The 16,765-nt window shown below is 44.3% G+C and overlaps 1 protein-coding gene across 7 annotated transcripts in view; it reads right to left on the bottom strand.

The window, feature by feature from the left end:
* The window catches only part of TUBGCP2 (tubulin gamma complex component 2), a 273,496-nt gene that overhangs the window by 79,059 nt on the left and 177,672 nt on the right, over positions 1–16,765 (bottom strand). For all 7 annotated transcript variants that reach the window (XM_069980752.1, XM_069980751.1, XM_069980755.1 and 4 more), the window contains one exon: positions 6,021–6,210. In XM_069980752.1, the coding sequence (XP_069836853.1) occupies positions 6,021–6,210 (190 nt within the window). The remainder of the gene's footprint in view (positions 1–6,020; positions 6,211–16,765) is intronic.

The following is a 16,765-nucleotide window of genomic DNA, read 5'->3' as shown; positions in this document are numbered from 1 at the left end:
TCCCACAGCTGAGGAAAGTTGTTGCTCCACTAGAAGTTAAAGTGCATACTAGCTGATTTATGTAGCTGCTGCATGGGGGTACCTGTTAAGTGCCTGGGCATTCTTGAGAGCTAGTCTGCCAACTAGCTGGCAGTGTACCCCTCCCCATTGTAACTTGGGAACTTCCATGTCTGATACGACCTTTGATGGCATGAAAATCTCTTCATCCTCTGATGATAATCATGCTTGTCGACTTAGGTGCCACATGCGGTCTGCCACATTACTGTAATCTTTGATAAAGGTTTCACTGCCACTGCTGGGTTCCAGTGATGATTGACCATACACCTTCCTGTTAATAAAAAACAAGGTGCCCCACCCTGGCTCTCCTGACTGCTCTCAGGACTAACATTCTTCAAGATCACAATGCTGCCTCCCAACTGCTGACCATGCTGAAAATCCTCTTCACTGTTGCTGAACAGTGGTTGAGACTGCAAGGGGGGCTGAAGTCTTGCCAAAAAAGTTCTCGACTGATTGTGCTCCACATGTCAGAGGCACAGCCACAACAGGAGAAGGTGCAGAGGAATGTGCTTTTAAAGCGACTCTATACCCACAATCTGACCCCCCCAAACCACTTGTACCTTCGGATAGCTGCTTTTAATCCAAGATCTGTCCTGCAGTCCGTTCAGCAGGTGATGCAGTTATTGACCTAAAAAAATACTTTTAAACTTGAAGTCCGTGCCAAACGGGAGTATCTGTGCCCTAACTTTGCATAACCTCTCTGTCCCTCCTCCCCACCCTCTTCATCATTAGGAATGCTCCAGGCAGAGGGGTGGTGCAAAGTTAGGGCACAGATACTCCCATTTGGCACGAGCTTTAAGTTTAAAAGTATTTTTTTAGGACAATAACTGCATCACCTGCCGAACAGACCACAGGACAGATCTTGGATTAAAAGCAGCTATCCGAAGGTACAAGTGGTTTGGGGGAGGCAGACTGAGGGTACAGAGTCGCTTTAAGGACTCAGGCCTTATACACAAACGTTCCGTGTTTCACGGAAGGAAGCCCTATAGGGGTTTCCCCCCCCCCCCCCCACATGGCATCATTTACCAAAATGAGGCTGGGAGCAGGCAGAGTCTTTGGGGCTTCTTCATTACCAGGGCAGTAGTGTCGGAACTAGTTTTGGCTGAAGTCGGAGTCTGAGTTGGAAAAAATGTACTGACTCCAACTCCAGCTTTTTAAAAAAATCTAAGAACTATTTAAAGTTGAGTTTTTATAAGAATTTTATAAGTTCTGCTCATTAATATATATTATGAGCAACATTCTAATAGGACACTGGCCCTATTTGATAAGGGTGGTCGGGGGAAAGTTGCCGGTCACTATTTGGCAGTTTGTTTCTGAGCTGGAAGAGTCCATTGTGATGGGGGAGATCTGTGCTGTTAACTTCCTGGATGCTGGATGACTGTATATGAGCAGTAGTGTAATATGAAGATATCCTGTGTAATATAGAGAAGGAGGAGAAGACATAAGTAGTGCAGCAGTAACTTCTGTCCTCAATGTGGTGTTTTTCTTCAATGTTCTATGGCTGCAGCTGTGTATGTGTGTGTGTGTATGTTATGGCAGCAGCAGGCTGTGTGTGTGTGCTATGGCTGCAGCAGGCTGTGTGTGTGCACTCGCTATGGCTGCAGCAGGCTGTTTGTGTGTGTGAGTGCGCTATGGCTGCAGCAGGCTGTGTGTGTGTGCTGTGGCTGCAGTAGGCTGTGTGTGTGTGTGTATGCTATGGCTGCAGCAGGCTGTGTATGAGTGTATGTGTATGTATGTACTACGGCTGCAGCAGGCTGTGTGTGTGTGTGTGTGTGTGTGCGTGCTATTGCGTGCCCCAACACCCACAGTGATCCCTCTATATCAGTGATTTTTCAAACTTTTTTCAGCCGCAGCAAACTTTTTATACTTAAAAAATCCCGGGGCACACCACCAACCAAAATGGCACAAAAGGACACTAAAACAGTACATATTATACATATAGTTAATAATATAGATTCTAAATGTATTTATACTCACTCAAGTGTGAAACCTGGGCCTGTTTTCTTCTCCCCCCTGTGCTTCTCTCCTGTGCTTCTTTTCACTATACTTCTCCCCCCTACTTCTCTCCTGTGCTTCTCGCCACCAAGCTTCTCGCCACCAAGCTTCTCTCCACCAAGCTTCTCTCCCCCCTGCTTCTCTCATGTGCTTCTGTCCACCATATTTCTCCCCTCTGCTTCTCTCCCCCATGCTTCTCTCCACCATACTCCTCTCCCCCCTGCTTCTCTCCACCATACTTCTCCCCCCTACTTCTCTCATGTGCTTCTCTCCACCATACTTCTCCCCCCGCTTCTCTCCTGTGCTTCTCTCCCCCATGCTTGTCTCCTGTGCTTCTCTCCCCCATGCTTCTCTCCACCATACTTTTCTCCACCATACTTTTCTCCACCATACTTCTCTCATGTGCTTCTCTCCCCCATGCTTGTCTCCTGTGCTTCTCTCCACCATACTTCTCCCCCCTACTTCTCTCATGTGCTTCTCTCCCCCATGCTTGTCTCCTGTGCTTCTCTCCCCACCATACTTCTCTCCCCATCCCCATGTTTCCCTCCCCCTGCTTCTCTTCCCTGTTTTTCCCCCCCCCCCGTTTCTCCCCCATGCTTCTCTCCCCCATCCCCATGTTTCTCTCCCCTATTGTTTTCTCCAGTTTCTCTCCCCCATCCACAGGTTTCTCTCCCCCCCCCCTTCCTCCTCACCTCCTCCGAGATGGTCGCCGCTGCTGTCCGCCTCACCTACTGGCCGCCCGTAAGGCCTGGACGTGCTCCTCCAATCAGCGGAGACCGGGAGCAGGGTGCGCTGAAGCGGGCCGTAGCGCACACATTGAGTGGATGCGTGCCTCACGGCCTGCCGCAGCGCACCACGCTCCCGGTCTCCGCTGACTGGATAGGAGGAGCACGTCCGGGCGCTACAGGCGGCCAGTAGGTGAGGCGGACAGCAGGGGCACCATAGTTTGGGGAACTTTCCCGGCGGCACACCCGCGGCACACTTGTTGAATATCACTGCTCTATATCACTATGTGTGACCCTCTCTATATCACTATGGATGACATCTATATTAAAGGTATCTGGCATTGTTTCTGTGTATGATGAATATTTAGTTAGAAACATAGTAGATTGTAAGCAGGAAAAGACCAACTGCTCCATCTAGTCTAGTTGTGAGTTGTTCAGGACATAGAGGCTGGAGACTGGCTGCATACACTGCACACACACAGGAAAATCTGCTTTACATCTTTCCTCATTCCCTCAGAAGTTGCCCCAGGATCATGTAGGACATTAGGGAGAAGCTGCTGAGCCAGTGTGATAATTAAGTCCCCTGGTATCTGACTGGCCATTTATGAAGGAGCAGGAGTCGGAGCCGGTCTTGATAAAATTCAGGAGTCTGAGTCAGAGCTGCGGCCTACTGACTCCACAGCCCTGTTCATTACAGTGCCGCGAATATTTAAAACCTTTTCCTGCTCCCAGACAGAAAACAACTGTCCCTTGCTCCTGGCCTTTTACTGTTATGTAATGTAAAATGTGTGTCTGACACCTTATACTGGGTCCATAGAATCTTTTTGCAACATTCGTAATGAACCTCATTTAGGAAGTTCGGTTAGCCTATCTACACTCGTATCCATAATTACCCAAACTTCCAAAGGCAGGGGAGACTGCACAATGATCAAGTGTGGGAACATTAAGACAGATACCCTTTAACCCCTAGGCGACCCTGGACGTACAGTACCTGTCCGTCCAGAGCCGCCTATGGGTGTTCAGAGCGGGGCTGCGCGGGTGCCGCATGTAGCCCGGGGCCGCAGCTATTAGCGATCGCCGTGCCCACAAATTAAATAATCAGATGAAGCTGTCAAGTTGACAGCTGCATCCGATTACCTTATGCAGCTGTTCCCTGGTGTCTAGTGGGGTGGATCGCGATCCACACGTCCGGCTCGGGCCGGGGTCTGATCCCGGCTCGGCACTCAATTGTTTCCGGCTGCAGCAGACGGAAGCAATCCAATGCCTATCTCATTGATCTAAGCTGTATAACTTTACAGCATACAGTAGATCTCAATGAGAGATCAGTGTGCTTAAACTAGAAGTCCCCCAGGGGGGCTTCTAGTATAAGTGTAAAAGAACAAGAAAAAAAAAAGTGTCATTAACCCTTTAAGACCGGGGCCCATTTTCGTTTTTGCATTTTCGGTTTTTCCTCCTTGTGTTTAAAAGGCCATAGCACTTGCATTTTTCCACCTAGAAACCCACATAAGCCCTTATTTTTTGCGTCACTAATTGTACTTTGCAATGACAGGCTGAATTTTTGCATTTGGTACACTACGAAACCAGAAAAAAATTCAATGTGTGGTGAAATTGAAAAAAAAAAAAAACGCATTTCTTTTATTTGGGGGAACTGTGTTTTTACGCCATTCGCCCTGGAGTAAAACTGACTTGTGCATGTTCCTCAAGTCGTTACAGATTAAAACGATATAGAACATGTATAACTTATATTGTATCTGATGGCATGTAAAAAATTCAAACCATTGTTAACAAATTTACGTTCCTTAAAACGAGGTGTGAGGTGTCATTTTTTGCGCCATGATGTGTTCTTTCTATCGGTACCTTGATTGCGCATATACGACTTTTTGATCGCTTTTTATTAAATTTTTTCTGGATTTTAAGCGACCAAAAATGCGCAATTTTGCATTTTGGGATTTTTTGGCCCTGACGCCGTTTACCGTGCGAGATCAGGAATGTGATTAATTAATAGTTCGGGCGATTACGCACGCGGCGATACCAAACATGTTTATTTATTTGTTTACTTTTATTTAAAACTTGGGAAAAGGGGGGTGATTCAGACTTTTATTAGGGGAGGGGGCTTTTTACTATAAACAACACTTTTTTTTTTTTACACATATACTAGAAGCCCCCCTAGGGGACTTCTAGTATATATACTTTGATCTCTCATTGAGATCTTTGCTGTATAGATATACAGCAAAGATCAATGAGATACGCACTCGTTTGCTTTCGAGTGCCGAGCCGGGAACGGCGCCATCTTGGCGAACTATTAATTAATCACATTCCTGTTCTCGCACGGTAAACGGAGCAAGCGCAAAAAAAATCCCGCAGTGCAAAATTGCGCATTTGTGGTCGCATCAAATCCAGAAAAATTGTAATAAAAAGCGATCAAAAAGTCGCATATGCGCAATCAAGCTACCGATAGAAAGTAAAGGAACATATATTTGTTAACAATGGTTTGAATTTTTTACAAGCGATTACATAATATAAAAGTTATACATGTTACATATTGTTGTAATCGTAACAACTTGAGGAACATATATAACAAGTCAGTTTTACCCCAGGGCGAACGCCGTAAAAAAAATAAAAACCTCCAAATAAAAGAAATGCTTTTTTGTTTTCAATTTCACCACACATTGAATTTTTTCCTGCTTTTGCAGTATACTTTATGAAAAAATTCAGCCTGTCATTGCAAAGTACAATTAGTGGCGCAAAAAATAAGGGCTCATGTGGGTTTCTAGGTGAAAAAATGCAAGTGCTATGGCCTTCTAAGCACAAGGAGGAAAAAATGAAAATGCAAAAATTGAAATTGGCCCGGTCCTCTAAGGGTTCAGTAGGGTAAATAAATAAAAGTTTTATTTTATCAAAAGCATCAGATTCTAGTACATTTTTCTTGCAAAGGTGTTCATACCATGTTATTTTATCTAAATCAAATACTAATCAATTTATTTTTCTCAAAAATGCACCTTTTCTTCTGTACAGGCTACAGGACAGCTTTTAACACAAGTATTGTCTGCTGTCTGTCCTTACTTGTATTTCGGAGCAATATGTTGTTAGAATGTGTGCCATATGTCTGACACGGACAGTAGCAAATATGCACATAATTCCTAGCAATATTCTATAATCTATAAAGATAATACTGATATGTTCTATGTACAAAATAAAATGAGAAATATCGTTTTCATTACACTTTTGATAATATATTTGTACCTGTATGGATCATTGATGATTCCCCTGTATATCCATTTCTCCAGGATCTCAAAGTATGGGGCACTGGCAGCCTTTGTCAAATAAAGACATAAATCCTGTGCCTGGGTATCTCCTGTGTAACCAAATGTTCTATCATGCAACAGACTAAGTGTGGCTCCACCCAGACACTCTCCTTTGTCCAATGAAATAGCTAGAAAAAAAAGTAAGAAATTATAGGAATTCACCATATATTTAGGTCAAGTCACTGGATGACAGCTTTAAATGTATAACTGTGCTATTAAACCAATCAATCAATGTGGATTCACCAGTAAAAGGGTATACCAGCACCCTAAAATTTTACATATGCTGGTGGGAGCACTTTGGAAATAAAGCATTATGATACTCAACCAATCAGTCTCTTGCAGCTCCCATTCCAGTGGCCCTCAACTGTTGCTACATTTGAGATGAGTCTCCCTAGCAGGACCTACCTGCTCAGCCAATCACTGATTGAGGTAAAAGATAAAAGGGAAGCATTTAATCTTTCACCACATCCCCTGCAACATTATAAACATTTTAAGGCACTGGGATACCCAAAATTTTCATAACAGTGAGAAAACCATTATTATTATTATTATTATTATTTTACTATAAAGGGCAACAATCCTTAATATATGTTATTTCCCATGAAATCTACTCCACAGCAGTGTGCTCCACCACATTAAGGTCCTGCCTCTGTAGGTTCGTGTTTACGGAACCTAACCAAACAATCGGTGTAAAGTTCTTTTCTGTGTGTTCCACTCCAGTTAGTGGATCTATTAGAAATCCCTAGCTACATCAGTGCATGTGCTGTAATAAGCGCGTGTATATGAGTGTATCTTGTCTAACAATGTGCAGAACACAGAAGACTGCTGATCAATGAAAAGGAGATTGGCAGTGAACAGTACAGATTCGGTCATAGTATCCATTGACTGCAAGTGCGATAAAATTTTGGCATCCATCCAACTTACATGAAATGGACTAGATATTACAGAAATGAACCCCTTAGGGACCAAGCCTGTTTGGGCCTTAATGACCAGGCTCATTTTTCAAAATCTGACCTGTCTCACTTTATGTGCTTATAGCTCAGTGATGCTTTAACGTATGCTAGCGATTCTGAGAACGTTTTTTCGTTAACATATGGTACTTTATGTTAGTGGCAAAATTTGGTCACTATCTTGTGTGTTTTTTGTGAAAAACATCAAAATATAATGAAAAATTTTAAAATTTTGCACTTTACGAACTTTGAAATTCTTTGCTTCTAAAAAACAAAAAGGCACATGACAAAAATTAGTTCGTAAGTCACATTATCAATATGTCCTCTTTATTCTGGCTTCATTTGGTAAACATATTTCACTTTTATAGGGTGTTACGGGGCTTAGAAATGTATCAGCAAATTATCAAATTTTCATAAAATTTCCAAAACTGATTTTTTTTAGGGACCAGTTCTTTTTTTAAGTTGATTTAGGAGGCTTGTATACTGGAAACCCCCATAAGTGACCCCATTTTAGAAAACTAGACACCTTAAAGAATTAATCTATGGGTATAATGAGCATTTTAACCGTACAGGGGCTGGAGGAAAGTATTCACAATTAAGCCGGAAAAAAATGGAAAATAGAAATTTTTCAATAATATATTTGTTAAGATTAAAGTATGTCATTTTCATAATAAACATGAGAGAAAATGCACCCCAAATTTTGTAACGCAGGTTCTCCTGAGTACAATGGTACCCCATATGTGGGGGTAAACCACTGTAGGGGCACACAGCGGGGCTCAGAAGGGAAGGAGCGCCTATTAGCATTTCCAGTTCAGATTTTGCTGAAGAAGTTTCTGAGCGCCAGGTGCGTTTGCAGTGCCCCTGTAGTGTCAGCAGAATAGAACCCCCCACAAAAGTCAACCCATTTTGGAAAGTGCACCCCTCAAATAATTCATCATGGGGTTTGGTGACCATTTTGACCCCACAGGAAAGTATTAAAACAAAAGACAGTAAAAATGAAAAAATTGAATTTTTCCAATAACATGTTTGTTTAGTTTGAAATTTCTCAATTTCACGAGGAACAGGGGAGAAAACTCACCCCAATATATGTAACGCAGGTACTCCTGAGTAGAACAGTACCCCATATGTGGGCATAAACCACTGTGTGGGCACACAGCGGGCCTCAGAAGGAAGGAAGCGCCAATTAGCATTTTCAGTGCATGATTTTTCGGAAGAAGTTTCTGAGAGCCAGGTGCATTTGCAGTGCCCCTGTAATGTCTACAGAATAGAACCCCCCACAAAAGTCACCCCATTTTGGAAAGTACACCCCTCAAGGAATTCATCTTGGGGTGTGGTGAGCATTTTTACCCCACAGGTATTGGAGGAAAGTATTCAAAACTAACAACAACATGTTTGTTTGGTTTGAAATTTCTCAATTTCACTAGGAACAGGGTAGAAAAAGCACGCCAAAATTTGTAACAGAGGTTCTCCTGAGTACAATGGTACCCCATATGTGGGCATAAACCACTGTATGGGCACACAGCAGGGCTCAGAAGAGAAGGAGTGTCATTTTAGTTACAGGCAATATGTGGGTGTTTACTGGTTATCTGGGGTGGTAATGGACAATCTCGGGGTTTTTACTTGCTATCTGAGGTGGCAACAGGCAATCTGGTGGGGTTATGGGCAATCTGGGGAGATTACGAGCAGTCTGTGCCAATCTGGGGTGGTTACGGTCAATCTGGGGTGGTCTCGGGCAATCTGGGGTGGTTACAGGCAATCTGGGGGTGTTTACTGGCTGTATTGGGTGGTTATTGGGTGTTTACTGGCTATATGGGGTGGTTATGGGCAATCTTGGGGTGTTTACTGGCTATCTAGGGGTGGTTACTGGCTATCTGGGGTGGTGATGGGCAATCTGGGGGTGTTCACTGGCTATCTGGGGTGGTGACGGGCAATCTGGTGGTGTTCACTGACTATCTGGGGTTGCAACGGGCAATCTGGGCTGGTTGCAAGCAATCTGGGCTGGTTGCGAGCAATCTGGGGTGGTTACAGGCAATTTGGGGTAGTTACAGGCAGTCTGTGGCAATCTGGGGTGGTTACGGGCAATCTGGGGTGTTTACGGGCAATCTGGGGAGATTACGGGCAATCTGGGGAGATTACGGGCAATCTGGGGAGATTACGGGCAATCGGGGGAGATTACGGGCAATCGGGGGAGATTACGGGCAATCGGGGGAGATTACGGGCAATCGGGGGAGATTACGGGCAATCTGGGGTAGTGACAGGCAATCTGGGGTGGTGACGGGCAATCTCGGGTGGTTATGGGCTGTCTGGGATGGTTATGGGCTATCTGGGGTGGATACGGGCAATCTGGGGAAATTACGGACAATCTGGGGAGATTACAGGATATCTAGGGTGGTTACAGGCAATCTGGGGTGGTTACGGGCAATCTGGGGTGGTTACAGGTAATCTGGGGTGGTTACAAGTAATCCAGGGTGGTTACGGGTAATCCAGGGCACTTTTTGGAACAAGCGATCAGTGGTATATAGTTTATACTGCTGATCACTTGTACTGGGACCACACCGGGCGGTCACCGATCATTGCCCCATGCTCTCCGCCACCTCCGGTGGTGGAGAGAAAGAAGCTTTGATCATTTTTAGGAATCCATCACTGTGAACAAAGTCTGTTCACAGAGATGGCGGCGGCCATCTTGGATCAGATGGCCGCCCTGGGAGGGGAGGGTCAGTGACCAGGTCACTAGGGTTAATTCTGGGGACAGGGGGGGACATGTTCTCATCTCCTCTCACTGTGAATTCACAGTGAGAAGAGATGAAAGCGTTCAGCTGTGCTGGCAATGTCTGTTACCGGTGGCCGCCGTTATACTGGTAATAACGGCGATCGCCGGTGAGGGGACTTGGCGGGACTGACCCCACACTCTGCCCCAACCCCTCAGCTACCTTCGGTAGCTGAGACGAGGGGGCTGCGGGCATTACCGGCGCCGCTGCACTATTCTGCACCATCGCCATAAAGAGCTGATGGCAGCAGAATAGAGCCAATTAGTGATCGCCGTAAAAATCCGTATCGGCGGTCACTAATAACATAATACATGTATTCTCTGGGTCACTACGGTTACGGTGATATCAAATTTGTATAGGTTTTTTTAACTATTAACACTTTGGCGCAATAGAAACTATCTTCCTAGCAAAAAAAACACAAAAACTGTCGCCGCATTGCAAGATCCATAGCGTTCTCATCTTTTGCGCGACAGAGCTGGTTTTGGGCTTATTTTTTGCGGGAAGATCTTTAGTTTCTATTGATACCAAGTTTTATATGTATATGACTTTTTGATCTCTTTTATGACGTATTTTCTAAAGTGGATTGATAAAATACAGCTATTCTGGTACTGTTTTTTTTATTTATTTTTTTACAGCGTGTGTCGTGCGATAGAATTATTGATATCGTTTTATAGATTGGGTCGTTACGGACGTGGCAATTCCAAATATGTATAGGATTTGTGTTTTTGATCACTTTTATGTCACGTTTTATTGAGTATAGGGAATGTAATGCATCTTTATTATTGGGGGGGCTGGGGGGGCTGTGTTGTGTTTGGTGCACACTTTTTTTTTTACTTTTACACTAGTGTACATTACTGTACACTAGTGTAAAATACTTTGATCACTGATACAATACATTGCTGTACCTGATGTACTGCAATGTATTGTATCATACCTCATGCTGACAGGCAATAGCCACAGCCACCCCTGTCAGCATGAGGCCTCTCCATGGTGACCCCGGGGACCTTCATTAGGACCCCGGGATCACCATGGAGACATCGGGACCCCGGACCGCGCCACGGGACATCGCGATCGCGTAAGTGACCCACGGCGCCGTCTGGGATCCACCGGGACTCGTTAGATGCCGCTGTCATGGTTTGACAGCGGCATTTAACGGGTTACAGGAGGGTGTCAGCGGTCACACTGACCGCTGATCACCCGTCCTGCAGCTGCCGCCGGGCGGTAATTTATTCCGATGCGCCCGCCGTTAAAAGGCGTACGCATCGGAATAAAGCCCATTAGTGGCCTCCGTGAAAAGGCAGCATGGCGGTCACTAAGGGGTTAAAGCAGTCAAACCAGGCCTTTAGCTGGAAGGTATTGATTAATACAACTAGTTCTATCTGAGGATTATTCCCCAGTTAATATACCTAACTTTCTTCAGTGGCTTTAAAATTGAACTTTTATTTCTTTAGTTTAAATAGAACAAAAAAAAAAAAGGAGTGCAATTTAAAATGTCAATAAGATGCCTTTTTAATGCAATAAGTGCTTACTACATAAAGTGCTATATGATATTGTAGAATATGATAGCTAGACATTGATCGAGTCTCCCAGCGGATGGTACTTGTTTTCAATAACTTGTGGTAAAAGATAAAGCTCAGGACCCCCTTACCACATTCACCATTTTTCCTTGTCTGTTTTAGCAGTCTTCACTGTATTATATTATGCTAGTCTACAGTGACAATTAAAATCCCATGCCTTCACTAAATGGTGAATAGGGGCTTTAGAGAGTGTACAGTCATGGCCAAAAGTTTTGAGAATGACACAAATATATTTTCACATGATCTGCTGGTTTTTATGTGTGTTTGTCATATGCTTTTATCACATATAGAAATACAATTGCAATCTTATTATGAGTAACAAAAGCTTATATTGACAGTTAGTTAATGCAGCAAGTCAATATTTGCAGTGTTGACCCTTCTTCAGGACCTCTGCAATTCTCCCTGGCATGCTCTCAATCAACTTCTGGACCAAATCCTGACTAATAGCAGTCCATTCTTGCACAATTAATGCTTGCATTTTGTCAGAATTTGTTCGTTTTTGTTTGTCCACCCGTCTCTTGATGATTGACCACAAGTTCTCAATGGGATTAAGATCTGGGGAGTTTCCAGGCCATGGACCCAAAATCTCTATGTTTTGTTCCCTGAGCCATTTGGTAATCAACTTTGCTTTATGGCAAGGTGCTCCATCACGCTGGAAAAGGCATTGTTGATCGCCAAACTGCTCTTGGACGGTTGAGAGAAGTTCCTCTTGGAGAACATTCTGGTACCATTCTTTATTCATGGCTGTGTTTTTAGGCAAGACTGTGAGAGAGACGATTCCCATAGCTGAGAAGCAACCCCACACATGAATGGTTTCAGGATGCTTTACAGTTGGCATGGGACAATACCGGCGGTAGTGCTCACCTCGTCGCTCACCTCGCTGTTTTCCAGATGTCCAAAACAATCGGTAAGGGGATTCATCAGAGAAAATTACTTTACCCCAGTCCTCAGCAGTCCACTCCCTGTACCTTTTGCAGAATATCAGTCTGTCCCTGATGTTTTTTCTGGAGAGAAGTGGCTTCTTTGCTGCCCTCCTTGAGACCAGGCCTTTCTCCAAGAATCTCCGCCTCACAGTGCGTGCAGATACTCTCCAAGGCCTTTGACAGTTTCATGTCACCCAAGCAAGACTGTCAACCATCCCCAGATTAGACAGAGTAGGGGAGAGGTTCAGAAAAATGGTAAGGGACTACCTAGCTGACCATACCAACGTCCTTCACTCTGCTCCATACACTCCTGGAGTTCTCACCGCCATGCTGTGTCAGGCCTAATTTTTGGGAAGTTCAACTGCTGCCTCATCTACCTTGTTCACTGAGTTCTCATCGCCATGCTGTGTCAGGCATAATTTATTGTTAGGATCCTTGTGTTTTCCATTTCGAACCATTTAATTTGTGGATATAAACTTGCTGTGGGTGTCTTCTGCCGTCCTTTCATTTTGTAGCTGTTTCAAAGGCAGAAGTCAGCAGCTCGGTAAAGACCACTTTATTGGCTGTTTTTTTAATCTTCGATTTCAAATTTCAAATCAAATCAACTTCAATTCAATAGCTATTTTGCAGGGCTGTCAGGTAATCTATTGTATCTCCAAGATACACGCCACCGCTAAAATAAACAGACAGTAAAATTGGTGGAAAAAGTCCACCCACAACTACTGCACTTGCCCTCTGTTAGATACTCTTTAAAGGATTAAAAGTGTATTTATTCAAATTCCGGGGCCTCTTAAGAGGACTGTATTGTTATTTCTTTGTCTCTACCTTCAATGATTTGCCTCACATGCACAACTGCATTAGGGTGTGAGGCTAAATCTAGCCATAATCCGGCTATTTTTATTGGATGATTGAATTGTTATTGCTGCATACAAACTTGGATAAATAAAAAAAATATATATCAAACGATAAACTCAAAATTTAAACTAATTCGAATTCAAACTAAAATTATAATTTAAAAAAAATAAATAAATAAAATAAAATTCGGTCGCCAGAACAGAAGCGGTGGGGAGAAGTGTTGAGTGACATGATACTGGGAAAATTACCCCAACTGCTAAAGTAGTCAGGGGGTGTCATGCCCCAGCCTTGGTTAGTCTAGTAACTTAAAAAGACAAGTTATTAAGTGGGGGAGGAGGGGAACAGTCAGCTTGTCAGGCACTGGCAGGGGAACACTGCCCAAGGCCTTTGACCTTCAAAGTGACCTTCAGGCCTTTGATCTTGGTCGCATGAGCCTTGCCCCTCTTGGTCTGGGTCAGCACTATTGTCTTGAGGTTGACCACAAGGCTGTTGCCCAGAATTTGGCATAATGGTGTGATTAGGCGGCCTCAGAGGCATCCATGCATGCTGCCCCTGCTGTTTCCTGTCCATTTCAGTGGTGTTTCCATCATTTTCTGAGGTTGACAGGTTTTCACACAACCTTCCCTGGGCCGACCTTGGGTCCCTTGCAAAAATGTTTGAGTTTCCCATTGACCTCAATGGGGTTCATTACTCTAGAAACAGCACCCGAGCATCGGGAATTATTCGTCTCGACTAACGAGCACCCAAGCATTTTAGAACTAGCTCATCACTAGTGTTTAAAAAAAACAAGAATTACTAACCGGTAATGTCTTTTCTTTGAGCCCATGACGGCACCCCTGGAGAGGACCACCTCCTACTCCCATTGGACAGGAAACAGAACACTGGACCTTAAAAGAATCGCCTCCTCTCACCAACACCAGTTTTTAGCAAGGATCCTAGGAGCGAATATTTAACAAACACAACGTAGAATACAATCTATGTCATATAATATATATATATATATATATATATATATTTTTTTTTTTTATTATTTTTTTTGTAAATAAAGTATATACATTAACCATACATTAACTCAGTCAAGGTATGTCAGATCTTTTAGAGGGCGGGTATTAGGCGGGGTGCCGTCATGGGCTCAAAGAAAAGACATTACCGGTTAGTAATTCTTGTTTTCTCTTCTCGCCCTATGAGGGCACCCCTGGAGATTAGATTAGGAATTTTTCCCTGCCTAGGGAGGGACTACTGTGTGAAGCACTCTTCTACCAAACGTCAAATCCTCTGTTGAGGACAGTTGTAGCCTATAATGTTTAAAGAAGGTGTGTGGAGTACTCCAAGTAGCGGTCCTGTAGATCTGTTCTAGTGGGACAGATGCCCTCTCTGCCCAGGAAGTGGCTACTGATCTGGTTGAGTGTGCTCCAAACCCTACCGGGATATCCCTCCCACTGATTTTATAGCATTCCCCAATAGCCTGTTTCACCCATCTGGCGATGGTCTGCGAGGTAGCTGCCTTACCCCTGTTCTTCCCCTGAAAGGATATGAGGAGATTGTCCGTCTGTCTCCAATCTCTAGTCACGTCAAGATAGTGTAATAAGATACGTCTAACATCCAGTGTATGAAAGGCTGCTTCTCTGTCATTAGATGGATTATTACAGAATGAGGGAAGAACTACCTCTTGGGACCTGTGGAAATTGGACACCACCTTGGGAAGAAAGGCGGGGTCAGGAGATAAGATAACTCTGTCGTCCCTAATCGTCATGTATGGAGGGTTGATAGAGAAGGCCCTGATTTCGCTAACCCTTCTGGCTGATGTGATAGCAAGCAGAAAGGCGAGTTTCTAGGATAGTAGTTTGATTGGTAACTCTAACATTGGCTTAAATGGAGAAATGGTCAGTCCTGACAGAACTACATTTAAGTCCCAAGGAGGGACTCTGGATTTTATACTGGGAGCCAGTCTAGCGGCAGCTCTTGTGAATCTCTTGACCCATGGATGTTCAGCCAGTCTGAAATCGAATAGTGCACTAAGGGCTGATACCTGAACCTTTATAGTGCTTGGTCTCAAGTTCTTGTTAAGACCCTCCTGAAGAAAGTCCAGAATCAGTGGGATATTAGGAGGAGCAATCACATTGATCGGCTGATTCACATATCTGCCAAGGCCTTCCAAGTTCTCAGATAGATTGCTGATGTCACCCTCTTTCGGCTGGCCAAAAGTGTGGATATAACTTTAGGAGATAGCCCTCTGTCAATCAAAAGCTGCCTTTCACACACCAAGCTGTCAAGTGAAGGTTCTGCGCTGTCGGGTGAAGTACTGGTCCCTGGTGAAGGAGATCCCCTCTTTCTGGAATCACCCAGGGGTCTGTTATCGATAATCCCCTCAACCAGGCGAACCACCCCCTTCTGGGCCAGAAGGGTGCAATTAGAATGGCATCTGCTTTGTCCTGCCTGATCTTGCGTATTACCCGAGGGAGAAGCCTGATTGGTGGAAAGGCGTAAAGGAGATCGCTTTCCCAGTTCTGTGCTAGGGCATCTATGGCTGTGGGGTTGTCCTTCTGAGACAGGGAATAAAACTCTCGTACTTTCCTGTTTGTCCTCGTGGCAAATAGGTCTGTCTTTGGGGTCCCCCAGAGCCTGCAGATTTGATGAAAAATTTCTTGGGATAGCTCCCATTCTCCCTGCTTTAACTTGTTCCTGCTGAGGAAATCCGCTGTTACATTGTCCACTCCTCCTCTCAGGTGTAGCGCTGTCAGAGAAAAAAAATGGGGTTCTGCTAACCTGAAGATGTGGTGCGTGATCCTCATCAAGTCGGTTGACCTGGTTCAACCCTGATGATTGAGGTAGGCTACTACTGCCGTGTTGTCTGATAGCACCCTTACGTTTTCCCCTTGAAGCTCTGGCAGTGCCTGTACTAAAGAGGGAAAAACGGCTCTTAACTCTCGTACGTTCTGGGATTCCCTGGCTTCCTCCGGGCTCCATTTTCCTTGTAGAAGAATGGGTCCCGTATGAGCCCCCCATCCAGAAGGACTGGCATCTGTTGTAATGGTCTTTACTTCTGTAATATTCCATGGAAGACCCTTGTCTAGATGTTCCCGTTGCTCCCACCAGGACAGGGATCTTAAAGTCTGTGGAGATAGAAGAAGAGGGAAATCTAGGGAATCAGTTACACCATCCCATTGAGACAGGATTTGATATTGGAGCCTTCTGGTATGATATTGTGCCCACGGTACTGCCTGGATACAAGATGTTAGTAGACCTAATAATGACATGGCTGATCTAACAGTAGTAAGGGGATTAGCAGAGAGTTGTCTGATTCTCGTCTGGACCTGTAAAATCTTATTCTCTGGGAGAAAGGATTTCTGAACCCTGGAGTCTAGGTAGATTCCCAGGAACTTACACCGCTGGCTAGGTGTTTTATTGGATTTTTCCTCATTGACTTCCCATCCTAGAGAGAAAAAAACTGACTCTACGAATTTAATGTCTGTCTCCAGGTCCACTAGGGAATTGTTAATAATTAGAAAGTCATCAAGGTAGGGGATAATGATGATATTTCTTTCCCTGACATGTGCCATGACCTCCGCCATTACTTTGGTAAATGCTCTGGGAGCCTGGGAGATTCCAA

This window comes from Dendropsophus ebraccatus, chromosome 8, assembly GCF_027789765.1.
Source record: "Dendropsophus ebraccatus isolate aDenEbr1 chromosome 8, aDenEbr1.pat, whole genome shotgun sequence".
NCBI lineage: Eukaryota > Metazoa > Chordata > Amphibia > Anura > Hylidae > Dendropsophus > Dendropsophus ebraccatus.
The sequence above is the reverse complement of the archived record's forward strand: the minus strand, read 5'-3'. Positions and strand labels throughout refer to the sequence as shown.